General features: G+C 42.5%; 1 protein-coding gene across 4 annotated transcripts in view; it reads right to left on the bottom strand.

The window, feature by feature from the left end:
- Positions 1-2280, bottom strand: part of APLP2 (amyloid beta precursor like protein 2) — a 96070-nt gene extending 93790 nt beyond the window's left edge. For 2 of the 4 annotated variants that reach the window (XM_037841959.1, XM_037841960.1), the window contains exon 1: positions 2087-2279. In XM_037841959.1, the coding sequence (XP_037697887.1) occupies positions 2087-2191 (105 nt within the window). In that variant the 5' untranslated portion in view covers positions 2192-2279. Of the gene's footprint in view, positions 1-2086 lie in introns of all 4 variants that reach the window. The other 2 variants (XM_037841958.1, XM_037841961.1) reach the window with 2 other exon arrangements.
- Between the last annotated feature and the right edge of the window lie 13868 nt (positions 2281-16148).

The following is a 16148-nucleotide window of genomic DNA, read 5'->3' as shown; positions in this document are numbered from 1 at the left end:
TAGGTCATTCTCATTTAAGTCAAGGCCACTCTCATTTAGGCAGTGCTTTGCCTGACAGCAGATAAATAAAATCAAGTCATACACATGTGAACAAAATTCTGCCAGCTTGATAAAAAGGAAAGGCAGCTTGTTTTAAGACCACTTGAAAGACAACTGAGTAAGTAAGGGCAAAAAATATGGTTCCAAAGAACAGGAGGCACCACAAAACAACATTTGAAAACCATTTTGGGAAACGTTTAATTCCCACTTACTGTTTAGCCAGACAATTCAACTGAACAATGTTGTGGCTGACAATTAAGTATAATCCACAACAATTCTGATATTTTTTTCTTCCTCTGCAGATACACATGAGTTAACATTCTACTTCAATGAAAGGAAGATACTCTTTAAAATCGACTAACTCTGCATTGTGAATTCACTAACGCCTGACTTGCTCATATCTCTGGGAAATAAGGTGAAAGGGCGTTAAACAATGGTTTCTGAAACACTGCCCCAAGAGCTAACCCCACCTCCCATATAAAATCCTGTTTTTCCTTTCCCTCCCATCCCACTGATGTAGCTTCGTCTTCACACTACATCATACTGGAGATCACAGATAGAAATCCAACCATTCTGAGCAGACTAAAATACATCCTAATGTATAAGCATGTGCACATAAACATTTACTATTTCTATTTAAAACTTAACTTCCCTGAAGAGTCATAAAACGGAGCGAATCCAAACAAGTTATTCCATCAAGAAGGGCTTTTCTTGCTGATTACATCTATTTTATCCGTGGAAATATTTTAAACATCCTGTAGAAGCCGACATCCTCTAATCTGGGGTTTTTATTAGATAAGTCGCCAATGTCTATTTAATCAAATCAGTCTCACGGCTCTCTGAAATCAGCCAAGTGCACGGATATCAATCCTCATTTTTAAAATAGTCGTGAGGAAGAATAAAAAATAAACTACACCAGAAACACGCATTCCAGTCCAACAGCTCAAGCACTATTTGGAGAACGCAAGCAAAAATAAAGTTCCCACGGCTCCCTCCGCAACGGAAAGGTTTACCTAAAGCGGAATCCACCAGACCCCACTGCAGAGACCACCCGGGCCCCACCTCAGGGACCTGAACTACCAAAAAAAACACCACTGCCATTCAATTCCCCTAACAGAGCCTCACCGTGCAAGGAGGTTCTCGAAGGCACGAGAGCCACCTGAATTCTGACACCAAAAAAGTCCGATTAAAAAACGAGTTTTCACCACGAGCGAAGAGGTACCTTCCCTACTCACATCAACACGACACCAGAGAAGGTTTAGACTCGGGCTATCCGCCCTATTCAAACACTCCTCCCCAAGGGCCGGAGCCAGAACGAGGCAGCGCACGGCGCAGCAGCGCACCCTCGGCTTCCCCCAAGCGGTTCTCCGTCAGCGTCCCATGGCACCAAGGTTTCTTTGGAAAGGGCGAAAACCGGGCAACAGGCATCCAAAAAGCAAAGCCCACCGTGCCAAGGACGGCCCGGGCCGCTGCTTCCAGGGAAAACCCCAAAGCACCGGGGCCAACCCAAGACCCGGGGCGCGCGCCGTCCTTGCAGCCGGAGGTTTGGGTACAGCGGGAAGGGGGTGGAGAAGCAGGGCCACAAGCTCGGGGTCTCCCCTGACCCACCTCCTACCCTCCCCAGGAGAAAGACGCGCCGCTCGCACAAAGGTCTGGAGCTGTGGCCGCAGATCCCAGGCGCGGGGCCACAGAGCACACCCGGGGGAGGGCGCGGTCCGAGCCGGGCTGCGCGAGGACCCCAGTCGGCCTGCGGAGCGGACCCGGGGGCGGCCCCTCCCCTGCCGGGAGCCCCCCGCCAGCGCCCCGTCGCCTTTCATTCGGCCTCTGCAGCGGCGCGGGCAGCCGACCTCCAGCATCTAGCACTGCGCCAAGCGGGCGGCAGCAGGCGCGGGCCCGGGGAGGGGGAGCCGGAACCTCCCCTCCGTGCGGCCCCCACCAGGGCCCTGCCCCCCGCGTTCCCCACCACAGCCGCACGCCCGGAGCCCGCCTAGCCGCCGTCTCCCTGTGCCCCTGCCCCGCTGCCGCGGGAGGCGGCGGACGGCCCTACCTCGATATAGCCGGCCAGCGCCACGGAGGGAGCTGCGAGCCCGAGCAGCAGTAGCAACAGGAGCCTGCCGGTGGTCGCGACGGCCGCCGTCTCGGTCGCCGCCATCCCTCGCGCGGTGGCTCTGGCGCTCGGCTCCACAGTCCCACACACAGACCACAGCGCCACCACCACGACCCACTAACATCTGAAGCGCAGCCACCGCCGCCCCGGGGGTTTTACACCGACCGGAACTTACGTCACGGGACCCAGCCCCCTTCCGCGGCGCCCAATGCCGACCCGCAGCAACTCCACGGCACCGCCCTTGCTGAAGCCGCACCGAATCAAGAGTCAGCAGAACACGCGCCGCCCCCGCCCCGCTCGGCCCGGTCCCCACCCCGACGCACGGCCCCGCCTCGCTGCTGCCCGATCCCGCCCCGGCGGCCGCTCTGCCCCGAGAGGCTTGAGGGGTTGCTGGGCGCGTGCAGTTTGCTCGCGGGAGCGGGGGCTTTGCAGAGGCGAAGGCTCCGCCGAACCGCCACCGCCCTCCATGGTGTGGGGCGCGCTCCGCTCCCGGGGCCCCTGCTGGGTATTTTCCAGGTCCCTTTGGGTACCGCCTTCTTTGGATTCTGTAAATGGTTTTTATTAAAAACAGGATGAATTGCTCCGAGTCCAGATTGTTCACAGGAAGCCCCCATCTCCCCCGCCCCCGAGGCACCTGCCCCTCCCCCGGCCCCGCGCAAGACGCGCACCCCCCCCCCACCTTCCCGCAGCCCGCTGCGCCCCCTCCTTGTTCCCACACGTTGACCTCCGTCCTGGGCCCCTCCTGACCTTCGTCTGGCGACCACTCAAGCCGGGGCCAGCTGCCTCCCATGGAGACCACTGGTGCAAAGACCACCTGACCTTAAACCCACGTGCCCTTTCTCGTGTGTTTTAGGAAAAAATGCTTTTTTTATTTCTTCTTCCGTTTAAGGTCACCTGCAAACCCCTGCCTCTCCCGCCTGGGGAGACCCTCTGCGGAGTCCTGGATCAGTCCCTATGGGTTCAGCTAAATAAACAGAAAACAGGATCTCGACCCAGAGGACACTGGCATGAAAAAGGAAAAGACGTGTCCACAGAGCCAGCAGAGGGGTGCAATGAGAAGAATCCTGGATTTCTCAGCCTTATTCCACAAACCGCGCGGCGTGCCCGGCTCTCGGCCCGATTCCCCAAAGACGCCCCTCCCTTTTCCATGACCCAGCTCTTTTAAATACTGTTGCTATGCCTGCAGTGCCTTCTCTCCAGTATCCACCTCACCTGTTGAAAACATTTCACTCTTCCTCCGCTCCATTGGATGTAATTTCCTCCACTTTTGCATCCCCAGAGTGTTTTCCCCCATTATGGCACTTGCTCGTCTACTTATTTCTGCATCGCCCTTCTGCCACCGACTGCACTATGGGTTTCTTGCGATTGTGGTGCTGCGGGGTCCCTCTCAGTGGAGGTGCTCACAAATGCTTGTTGGCTTTTCCGGAGCCCAGTTATTCTGAGTGCTGCTGTGGAGCTGCCATCCATTTAGCTGTCTAACTATGGGCAAGTCCCTTCACCACTTGGGACTCTCTTTGCTTCTCTATCAAGGAGGAATATTAAAACCTCTCCAACTTGACTAATTTGTGGAATTCACAAATGTATGTGAAAACAGTGAAAAGCATGAAGAGTCTCAAATATAAGGGATATGGGGAAGTTAAAGCAACGTATTTTCTAGGGCAAGTTTATGTGAAAGTATTATGGAAACAGTATGCAGTGATTGCACAAGTCCTGGCTCTATTGTGGAGCCACTGGTAAATCATATTGCACTCTGGGGACTCTTTGTTCATCCACAAAATTAGGGATCTGGTATCAGTGATTCCTAAATTTCTACAGCTCTAAAGCAAGTGAAAAGATCAGAGTTCTGAGCAGTGATCTGGATAGTCATGCTGATGAGTTCTACTATTAAGACATGGGACAAGGAAATACAGGAAAATGATTTAGGGGGTCTTCAATCTAATATTAGTTAGGTCCTGAGAGGCCTTTATTTGCTTTTTCCAGGCACTGAAAGATAATTAATAAGGGTTCATTGCCTCATTCACCAGTGTTCTCGACTTTAAAATGCTACCCTCTTTTTTATTAAACAGTAGCAGCGTGACTAGTCTTGCAGTTCTCAAACAATAATTTATTTTCCTAAATATGCTTATGTCAGTGACCAAGAAATTTCAAGAGTGCCGTTTTAATTTTGGGCACAAAAGCAAAAGACCCCAAAATAACCTCATCTTTCTTCTACCTTTTTAAGAATTAGACTCTCTCCTTAAAGAGTTATGTTCCATGCATACTTAAGATATGTGCATTTCTTTCTTGTAATAAAAAAGAGTAAGGATTATGTTCCTGAATATATCCTTCCACGAGCAGCACCCATTCATTTACCAGACACTTCTTTAGCAAGCACCATTAAGGATAAAGTAAACCAGCCTGGGATATTGCTGCCAAATCAGAATGCTTTTCAGAATCAAGTAAGTTTTATAAAAAAGCAAATTCTTAAGTTCCAACGTCCAGTCACTAAGTCTAGGTTGTCATAAGAGAATCAGTGTATGTCTTTAAAGTTCTCCAGGGAGTTCTGATCCTCTAGCAGTTTGGAGGGCCTCGGCTCTAAAGCGGCAGTACCTCAATTCTTTAATATCATGGACCAGTAAAAAAAACGGTTTTATTGAAGTAACTAATTTACAATGGCCAGTTTTAGTTTCCTCAGTAAAAGCATTAAATTAAGACATGATTCAGAATGGTGAGCCATTAACAATGGAAGGTCCTGATCTACACACAGGTGTTTGAATCACTGTGGTAGAGGAAATAAACATGAATCAGTTATAACTTCAGTCTCAAGGAAACGGTATCCTTTAATTATCTCGCCCCTTTTACTTACAATGTCTTTCCCCCTCATCCATGGATGACTCAGTATTTAAGACTTGACTCAAGCATCCTTACGTGTGGAATTTTCTGCCCTCCCCCTTCTTCTCTGAGGCTGAATTACATACACCTCCTCTGTACTTCCCAAAATACTCTGTACGCACCTCCAGCATGTTATTTGTAAACTAAATATTAATCATTTATTTTCTTTACTGTTTCCTTAATTATACCAAGCATCCCTTAAGGGGGAAACATGTTTCATTCATTTCTGTGACTTCACAATCTAGCACACTGTTTGTACTAAAAAGCCATTCAAAAAATATCTGCTGAATGGATGCATAACTAAAGAGCTTTGCAATCTGATACAGAGGATAAAACATGTACATTTATGTGTATAGTCCTAGGTGGACAGTCATAAAGAGTGAAAGAAGAGAACAAGCTAAGTTTTTTAGGGAGTTCAGAAGAGGAGGTTACAGCTGCCTGAGGAAGTTGTGATGGTTAGGTTCATGTGTCAATTTGGCCAGGTGATGGTGTCCAGGTGTCTGGTCAAGCAAGCACTGGCCTAACCTTTACTGCAAGGATATTTGTGGCTGTTTTAATAAATCAGTAAATTGACTGCAGCTGTGATGATTACATCAATGAAGGGCATGTCTTCCACAATGAGAGAATTCAATCAGCTGGATTTAATCGAATCAGTTGAAGACTTTTAAGGGAGAAAAAGAGAGAACCTTCACTTCTTCTTTGGCTAGCCCACAAAGCATTACCTGAGGAGTTCATCAAACACCTTCATCAGAGTTTCCAGTTTGCTGCCTGCCCTACAGAATTTGGACTCGTGCATCCTACCCTACAGAATTTGAACTCACACATCCCCACAGTTGTGTGAGACAATTTTATAAAATCTTGTATTTACAGATAACTCTTGTTGGTTCTGTTTCCCTCAAGAACCATAGCTAATACAGACGTCTAGCAAGGATCAGAGAAGAGATGGTATCTGAGCTCTCCTGGGAGTGCATACAGGATGTATGAGATGTGCCAAGAGAAGGATGAGAAGAATGGAAGGAGCAGTGTGAGCAAGGGCATGGCACTGGAAAACAAGGGGCATGTAAGAGAATATGTGAATGTTTCACGGAACTGGGGCACAGGGTTTGTAGTAAGTGATTAAACAAGGTGGGATGGTGGGTAGCTTTTCTTAAAAGATACTGGGGAGCCATAGCAAACCTTGGCCAAGAGCATAATTAGAATTGTATTTTAGGGGGAAAATCTTTGACAGCTATATAAGGAATGGATTGTAGACCACAAGCAAGGAGACGAGCCACCGTGATGTGGAGAGGGAAGTATGGGCAGAACTAAGAAAGATGCAGTGGGATTGGGAAGGAGACAGATGCCAAAGGTAGACTCTATGGTCTTGGCCAGTCATTGGCTCCAGGGAGTCGGTACATAAGAGTGGAGGAGGAAAGGGGGAAGAGGAGTAAAAAGAATCTCATGTCCAAATTTGGTGCCTGGGAGAATATGGTGATGATTATGCCATTGAAAGAAATATGGAAAATGAAGCAATTACAGGGACGGGAGAGGGTGGGGATGATAAAGTGCCAGCAGAATCTACAGCATAGGAATGAAATGCATAGAAATTAGTTTGGAAAAAAAGCATGGAGAGAAGTTGGAATTAGAATCTAGAGAGTTACCTACCCTAAGGTTATTAGTTAAATCCACAAGAGAGTCAGTGGGACAGCCACAAGAGAAGACGTAGATAGAAAACCAGGAGGATGTATTATTTTTCTGTTCAATCAGTATTTATCATCACAGCACAGAGTCAAAAGCTAGAAAAGGCCAAGAGGCATGAAATCTAAGAAAAGACCAGCGATGATGAAAAAGTTTTGGAAATTGACAGTGGTAATGGCTGCACATTGTGAATGTAAGTAATGCCACTGAATTGAACTCTTAAAAGTGGTTAAAATGGCAACTGTTATGTTATATATAATTTTTTTACAATAAAATTTTAAAAGAAGGAGAAGACAAAAAAAGGGAAATGACCACTGAACCTAGAGATCATTGAACTTGGTTAATGGTCATTTCTGTATAGGGATTAAAACTACTTGCAAGAAGGAGAGGCTAAGCCTACTTATAATTGTGCCTAAGAGTCTCCCCCAGAGAACCTCTTTGTTGCTCAGATATGGCCCTCTGTCTCTAAGGCCACTTGGCAGGTGAACTTGCTGCTCTCCCCCACTATGTGAAACATGACTCCCAGGGGTGTAAATCTCCCTGGCAACACAGAATATGACTCCCAGGGATGAGCCTCGACCAGGCATCCTGGGATTGAGAAAATTCTTGACCAAAAGGTGGAAGCGAAATGAAACAAAATAAAACTTCAGTGGCTGAGAGATTTCAAATGGAGTCGAGAGGTCACTCTGGAGGGCCTTCTTATATGCTATATAGATATCCCTTTTAATTTTTAGTGTATTGGAGTAGCTAGAAGGAAATACCTGAATCTGTTGATCTGCAACCCAGTAACCTTGATTTTTGAAGACGATTGCATGACTGTGTTGCTTACACGGTGTGATAGTGTGATTGTGAAAACCTTGTGGCTCCACTCCCTTTATCTAGTGTATGGACAGATGAGTAGAAAGAAAGGAGACAAAAAGTAAATGGAAAATAGGGTGGGATGGGACAGTGGAATGCTTTGGGTGTTCTTTTTATTCTTATTTTTATTTTGGGGGGAGTAAGGAAAGTGTTAAAAAATTGATTGCAGTAAGGAAAATGTTCAAAAATTGATTGAATGCACAACTATATGATGGTACTGTGAACAGTTGATTATACACTGTGGATGCTTGTAGAGTATGTGAATATATCTCAATAAAACTGAATTTAATAAAATAAAAAAAAACCTACTTGCAAGAAGTAAAGGTTTAAGTGGATTGGGAGGAAGCAGCACTAACATGTATAGCTGGTTCTTCTGAGATTTTCCCTGTTGAAAGAGAGAATTAAGGGAGTAGCTTTTGTGGGATGTGGATGGAAAGTTTTGTTATTGATGTTTGTCACTGATAAGAAGGTACCAGAGGAAAGAGAGAAACTGAAAACTAAAAATGCAGGAGAGAGAGTTGACATTTGTAAAATAAGTATTATCCTCATTTTACAGAGGAGAAAACTGAGGCTCAGACAGTTGAGTAACTTGCTCACAACTCAAAACCAATAACAAGCAGAAAAGAAAAGTGAACCTGGTTTGTCTAACTCAGAAACTTATGACCTTCTTATCACATCAAGCTTCCCAACAAATATCAGAGAAATATTAGTCTAATAAAACTCTCAGTGGATACATGAAAAATGTACAAATGACTTTCCATTCTTTTTGCTGGCATTTTAATGTGGTTTTGTGTTATTCTTTTAAACCACACTTCTAATAATCAACAGAGAAGCTACTGTATACAAATGCGACATAAGGAGTTATAAAGTCATCTAGCTACCTACCCCTCCTTTCTCTCTGGCTGCCCCTCCTTTCTCTCCTGCTTAGAACACTTTCCTGTTCTCTCTGCCACTGCTGCAGAATAGGTGAAATTACTTCTCAGAGAGAAGCAAGGCAATTGCTTGAAGCACAACAGGTTTAACCTTAACTGGTTTACAACTTTACTGCATGACTATGTAATTAAGATTTAAATATGTTAATTTATAAAGACTTTCTTCGACCTCCAATGGTCAAGACTAAGACAAGGACCTGATTTTGTCAAACAAGTCAAAAAGATGAAAATATGATGTACTTGAAATCAATTTTTTTTATTAAATTCAGCTTTATTGAGATACATTCACACACCATACAATCATCCATGGTATACAATCAACTGTCCAAAGTATGATAACATAGTTTTGCGTTAATCACCACAATCTATCTCTGAACATTTTCCTTACATCAGAAAGAACTAGAACAAGAATAAAAAATAAAAGTGAAAAAAGAACACCCAAATCATCCCCCCCATCCCACCCCATTTGTCCTTTAGTTTTTATCCCCATTTTTCTACTCATCCATACACTAGATAAAGGGGGTGTGATCCACAAGGTCTTCACAATCACACTGTCACCCCTTGTAATCTACATTATTATATAATTGTCTTCAGGAGTCCAGACTGCTGGGTTGGAGTTTGGTAGTTTCAGGTATTTACTTCTAGCTATTCCAATGCATTAAAACCTAAGAAGTGTTATCTATATAGTGCATAAGAATGTCCACCAGGGTGACCTCTCGACTCCATTTGAAATCTCTCAGCCACTGAAACTATTTCATCTCACTTGAAATCAATTTTAAGCACCCAAATTTGATAATACCAGAGCAGGGTCTGGGCATGGGAAAGAATCTGGCCCTAGAGTATGTGTTTAAGTATGATTTGTTTTCAAAGATAATATTATTTAACTGATTATAATCTGGGTATGTAGGCGTGTCTGGAAACCAGTGCTTGAAAATAATTGTAAACACACCAGTGCATATTCTAAGTTTGATTTTGCTGGTAAACTGGTTTATAGCCTTGATGCAAACATAACTTACATAATTTTGAGTGCCGTCTTAAAGACAGACAATATAAAATTGTTGAGTTCCTGCCAGGGCCTTGGAAGAGACTGGTGGCAAAAGAGTCGTCCTGAAATTCAATATTTTTGTTAACTCAGTTTTATTGAGATATATTCACATACCATACAATTATCTGCAGTGCACAAACAGTTGTTCACAGTAACATCATATAGTTATGCATTCATCACCACAATTTTTGAACATTTTATTACTCCAAAAAAATAAGAATAAAAATGCAAGTAAAAAAGAACACCCAAAACATCCCACTCACCCACCCACATTATTCATTTAATTTTTGCTCCCATTTTTCTACTCATCTGTCCATACACTAGATACAGGGAGTGCCAGCCACAGGGTTTTCACAATCACACAGTCACATCATGAAAGATACATAGTTACACAATCATCTTCAAGAATCAAGGCTACTGGGCTGCAGTTCAACAGTTTCAGATATTTCCTTCTAGCTATTCCAATACACTAAAAGCTGAAAAGGGATATCTGTATAGTGCATAAGAATGCCCTCCAGAGTGACCTCTCAACTCTGTTTGAAATCTCTCAGCCAGTGAAACTTTATTTTGTTTTGTTTCGCTTCCCCCTTTTGGTCAAGAAGCCTCCAAAACTCAATCTTGATGAGCTCTGCAGAAAATCTGTCTTTGGTTGCAAATTGCTTTTGGAAAATTTGTCATAGCATATAACCCTGCCTATTTGGCTTCCTTCACTTGTGTTTGTCTGATCTAACCTGTCTGGAATTCTACCTGAAGAACTAACAGGAGGCACTTCTCTATTTCCTTAAGTCAAAACACCTTCGGGGTGAGAAAGCAGGAGGCATTGCTTCAAAAACATTGGAAGGTGAATGAAAAGCCTGTGGTTTCCTGGGGCAAAATATTACAATTGAGACATAACATACACCACCAGAAAGCCTAGAATGAAAAACTGGGGAGAATATTTCTGTGAGAAATGATGGCATTTTAAAGTGCCTCTGTATACTGGGGAATTTAGAAAGCCATGCACAAGTCCAGGGCAGGACATAAGCTCAGAAAAGACCTAGAAGACCCCAAGCTTTAACCTCTGCCTTTCCTCAAGGTTCAGGGAAAGCAGGAAGTGAAGATTAAAGCAGAGCTGCAGCAGCTTGGCTAAGTGTTCAAGGAGTGCCAGCCTGCAAAGACCGAGAGATGTGTTTGTTTGTTTGTAAGTTTGTCTTCATTTTTAGCACCTGGTGTTTATTTGAAAGAAGCCATCCCACTCTTTGTACATTAGTTGGTCTGCCTTGACTCTATGCTATTGCTGTTTTCTCAGCAGTCTAGAATGATACCACATTTTTTAAACCTGCTTGGTGCTTCTTTGAATGATTTCTTCTGCCTTTGGAGCAGAAAATATAAAGTGATGCTAAAAACTCAGTGCTGTCCACCTGCCTACACCAGAATTTCTTTTGTTGGTGATTTCTCCATGTGAGTTGCTTTAAAAAAAAAAAGTTATAGGTTTAGAGAAAAATTGCTGGAAAGTACAGAGTTTCCATGTCCCACCATATACACACATGTAGTTTCCTCTATTATTAACATCTTTCATTAGTGTGGGACAATTTTTATAATCGATGAATCAATATTGATGCATTATTAGTAACTAAAGTCCATAGTTTCCATAAGGATTCAGTCTGACTATACACTTCTATGGGTTTAGACAAATGTGTAATTTCCGTATTATAGTATCATACTGCCCCAAAAATGCCCTGTGCTCCACTCATTCATTCCTCTCCCATCCCACCCTGAACCCATGGCAACCCCTGACCTTTTTACTGTCATTATAGTTATGCCTATTCTACAGTATCATAGGGTTGGAATCATACAGTATGTAGCCTTACAGACTGGCTTTTTTACCTCATCAATATATATTTAAGTTTCCTCTATGTTTTTCAGGATGATAGCTCATTTCTTTTTATTGTGGAATAATATTACATTGCATAGATATGTCACACTTTGTTTTTCCATTCATCGGTGGAAGGGCATCTTGGTTGTTTCTAATTTGGGGCAATTACAGTAAAGCTGCTATAAGCATTCATGTCCAGATTTTTGTTTGGACATAAGTTTTTGACTCCTTTGGATAAATACCTAGGAGCACAATTGCTAGATCACATGGTTAGCCTAAGTTTAGCTTTGTAAGAAACTGCCAAATTGTCTTCCAAGTGGCTGTACCATTTTGCATTCCCACCAGCACCAAACAAGAGTTTCTGTTGCTCCACATCCTTACTAATATTTGGTGTTGTCTGTGTTTTGGATTTTAGCCATTCTAATAGGTATGCCTTTGTTATCTGCTTTTCAAAAAGCTGATATGAAACTACTCAGCTTGAGATGCCCCAAAGCACAGAATTTGAAGGTGTTTGGGTCATTTTTTGTATCCTGGGCATAAGTCTTTCCACAATATCTGTGATAGAAGGATGAAGAACCTCATCTTTATATTGAGCTAATCCTCTTCACATATTAGAAGATGATTGTCATGTCCATTCTCTCTCCCAACTCTCAACGTAAACAGACTCAATTTCTTCAATCAAATGATTGAACAATGAAATTAACAACATGACATTGTTTCCAGACCTTCTTACCATCCTTTATGAACCTCTGTATACATTCCTATTTATCAATCAGCCTCTAAAAATATGAAATACAAAACTGAACACAATATTTCACATGCTCTATGGAGCAGAGTTTTCACTTTCTGAACAGGATAGATTTTGTTAGTGTAACCCAACATCTCCTGGTGAGACCATCTGTAGCAATATCACATAATAATTCATTCAACAGTTATTTATTTAGCACCTACTGTGTGTCATGTACTTTACTAGGATCACAAAATTAAATAAGATATGTTTCTTGTCCTCAATTTGCTTAGTGAATAAAAGCTCTTAATTCAATGTTTTTAAAAAAGTGTTACGATAACGGGGAAGACTTTCTGAAGAAGATGCTTAAACTGAATTTGAAAAAATAGGATTCACCTGGACAAAGAAGGCAAATATGGCCAGCAGGTGCAAGCCAAGCAGAGGCAGTGGCATGAGTATTGACACGGAAGCATGAAGCAGCGTGACACTGTATGGGAACCACGAAGGGGAAGAGAAAATGTGAAGGGTGAGCATGCTCAGATCAAGATTCTGAACTTTTTCTTGACAGCTGTGGGAAACCGCTAAATGATGGTCATGTTTGCATTTTAAAAAGATCAGTCTTTCAGCAGGAGAACAGATTATAGGAATGTACCATACCAGGAGATTATTGCAGTAATCCAGGGGAGACGCAATCAGAGCCTGATCCAGTGCTGAGGGTACAGGTGTTGGAAACTGCCATGCTCCAAGACTGGATGGATACAGAGGGAGTGTACACCAGGGAGGGGCAGGGCAGGGGCATCTGGATAACAGAGTAGTTAAGGAAGGGACTTTAATTCAGATAAACGTCAGGGTTCAACCCCCTGTGCTGCCATTTTCCACCTGTGTGACCTTAGATGACTTAATTTCACCAAACCACAGTATGCCTTTTGTAAAATAGGGTAATATCAACTTCCTAGTGGGTCCTTTATGAAGACTAAATGGAACAATGCATAAAGTGCTTGCATGTTTATCCCAGTACATGGCACATAATAAGCACTCAACACACAATAGTAGGCAATGGTGATTGTTGACAGCTGTGGTGGGCATGCTGGCACTGTTCAGCAAAATGGAGAATTCAGGAGTAGGAGCAAGTTTAGGGAAGAGATAATGATATTACAGTAGCAGCTCTTATTTGTACAATGCTTTTCAATTTTCAGATTTCTGTTGTATCCATTATCTCGTTTGATGTTCAAAAGAACTCCAAGAGACAGGAACCCCCAGATGAATGAGTCTCCCTGGTGATGTGGGACACGGATTCTGGAAATGAGCCTGACCCTGACATCGAGGGATTGAGGATGCCTATTCAACCACAAGGGGGAAAATAAAGGCAACAAAATAAGGTTTCAGTGGCTAAGAGAGTTCAAATAGTCACTCCTATGCAAGCTTCACCTAGATATGCCAAATGACCACAGTATGATAAGCCCAAGTCAACAGTAGTCCCCAAAACCCTAAAGAATACCTGGATCCCTACCTGAGACTCTATAAAATTTTCACCCACCAAGTTTATTCTCCAGAAACGTAAATCCCCCAGAGAGCTCTCATGCCAGCCAAGTCCCAAAACCCAGGGACAACAGCCTCTTCAAGAACATCAACTGGTTGTGTCCCCTTTTCCCATAATGTCGACACCCCTTTTCAACATGAGCAAATTAGGGTGGTCACTGCCTAGACATCCCTGAAGATCAGGAATGTGATTGAACTAAAGGAAGGTGTAGCAATAGACAAGATGGAATTTAACAAAGGATTATGAATACTGAATCTCTATATAATTTTCTTTTTCTTAGTTGCTATGGTATTAGAATATCTAGAGGGAGAGAACTGAAATGGTGGAACTGCAACCCATAGCATACTTTGAAATTTGCTTATAGCTACTTGTTAAATTGTAATTTGAAAGTTACCACTTTTTTGTATATATGTTATATTTCACAATAAGGAAATAACTGAAACTATGGTACTGTAACCCATAACATTCTTGGAAATTTCCTGTATAACTACTTGTTAAATCATACTTTGTAAGTTACCAGCTTTTTACATATATGTTATATTTCACAATAAGGAAATAACCGAAACTGTGGAACTGTAACCTATAACATTCTTTGAAATTTGCTCTCTAACTACTTGTTAAATTGCACTTGGAAAGTTATCACTTCTATGTAAATATGTTATATGTTATATTCTGCAATTAAAAAAAAAAAAAAAAGAACCCCACGAGACTCACTTATTTCATTTCTAGGAATCCATCCAAGGGAAATAATCAAAAATGAGAACAAATGATGGAAATAGGCTTATGAGATACGAGAAATTTTTTTAAACAATGCAACTTTTTATTTATAGAATAATCTCAATGGTGTGTTTAAAGTAGACTGGAAGGAAATAAAAAAGATATTAACTTTTTGGACCGTGGGATTGTAAATGACTGTTTTATTCTTCTTGATATATATCTGTATTTTCCAAATTTTCTATAATGTATATATATTACTTTTATAATGGAATGGGGAATGGTTTGCTTCTCCCTTATTTACTTTCTCTTATTAACAAAATATTGTTAAGTAGACAGGATACTCACTATTATTCCCTCCAACTTGTCCCCCACTTCTAGCCTTAGGCAACTACCTATCTACTTTTTGTCTGTATAGATTTGTCTATTCCAGATGTTTTTATGAAGAGAATCATACAGTATTTGTCCTTTTGGCTTCTTTCACTTAGCACTAGTTTTCAAGGTTCATCTGTGGTGTAGCATGTATCAGAATTCCATTCCTTTCTATTGCCAAATAATATTACCTTGCATGGGTATACCACATTTTATTTCACCATTCATCCATTGATGGAATTTGAGATGCTTCCACTTTGGGGCTATTATGAGTAATGCTGCTGTGAACATTTGTGGACAATTTTTAGTGTGGATATATGTTTCATTTCTAGGAGTGGAACTGCTGGACCATATGGCATCCTCTGTTTTACAGCTCATAAATCTGATCTTGTCAGAGCACTTAAAAGACTATCTCACCTACCTGAATCAAGATAGTGGAATGAGAAAATTCAGGGCTCCATCCCCCCCCAGCAGAAGCTTTGAGCAATAGGAAGAACTGAAATAAACATCCTTCTCAAGGGTCAAGAAAACAGTTAAAGGACTGCAGTAGCAATGTGAACACCAAATCAAGGAAAAAGCACTTAAAAGTGGTAGGGACTTCTGGTAGACCAGGATGGTGGCATAAGATGCTCCATGGTGCCATTCTCTCTCAGAGTCTTTGAACAACTAGGAAAAACTGGTAGAGCTGTCTTCCTCAAACCTTCAGAAAACAGTTAAAGGGTTGCAATGACTGGACAAGTGTCAAATCCAGAAAAAGCAGCTTTAAAAATGTAGAAGCTCATGGTACCCTTGCTGGCTCCTCCTCCACTTCCTCCCTGGCATGGCATGGAGCCAGGTTGTGTTCCCCTTGTGAGTCTCTGGCCCTGTTCTGGAAGGTGCAGATTCACCCCTATGTGACTATTTGCATACTGGGATGCATGTACATCAGTGCCAGTTTATCCAGTAGCAACCTGGAAGGCTGAACCAGGAAACTCATCTCTGCCTTGCCTTCCCAGAACTTTCCCTCCAAGCAGAAGCAGCTTACAGACAGCTAAAGCAGTGTAAGAAACAAATCAAAGTAGTCTGGGGCAAAGAATTACCTGCTTTAATATGCAATAAGAGCACCTGGGATAGGGGGAAGTCTGTCTCATAGGGGGTGATGGGGACATTTGAATTCCTACAAATGGGGAAACTCCTAAGGTCATGAGTGAGCACAGACCAGAACAAGACATAGGCTCAGTAAAGAAAGAGATTGTGAAAGGTGTTGTGTTTTTTTATTTGTTCATTTGTTTGTTTGCTTGCTTGTTTTTTTAGCTCCTGGCACTCAAGGAAATCTGTGTCATATCATTAGCTGGTTACAAACTTAGGGAACAGACAGCTCAGGAAATAAATTCCAGACTCAACACTTAAAAATATTAAAATGTAGAGTGTT

Source organism: Choloepus didactylus, chromosome 6 (assembly GCF_015220235.1).
Source record: "Choloepus didactylus isolate mChoDid1 chromosome 6, mChoDid1.pri, whole genome shotgun sequence".
In the NCBI taxonomy this organism is placed as follows: domain Eukaryota; kingdom Metazoa; phylum Chordata; class Mammalia; order Pilosa; family Megalonychidae; genus Choloepus; species Choloepus didactylus.
This window is presented reverse-complemented; position numbering and strand designations above follow the sequence as displayed.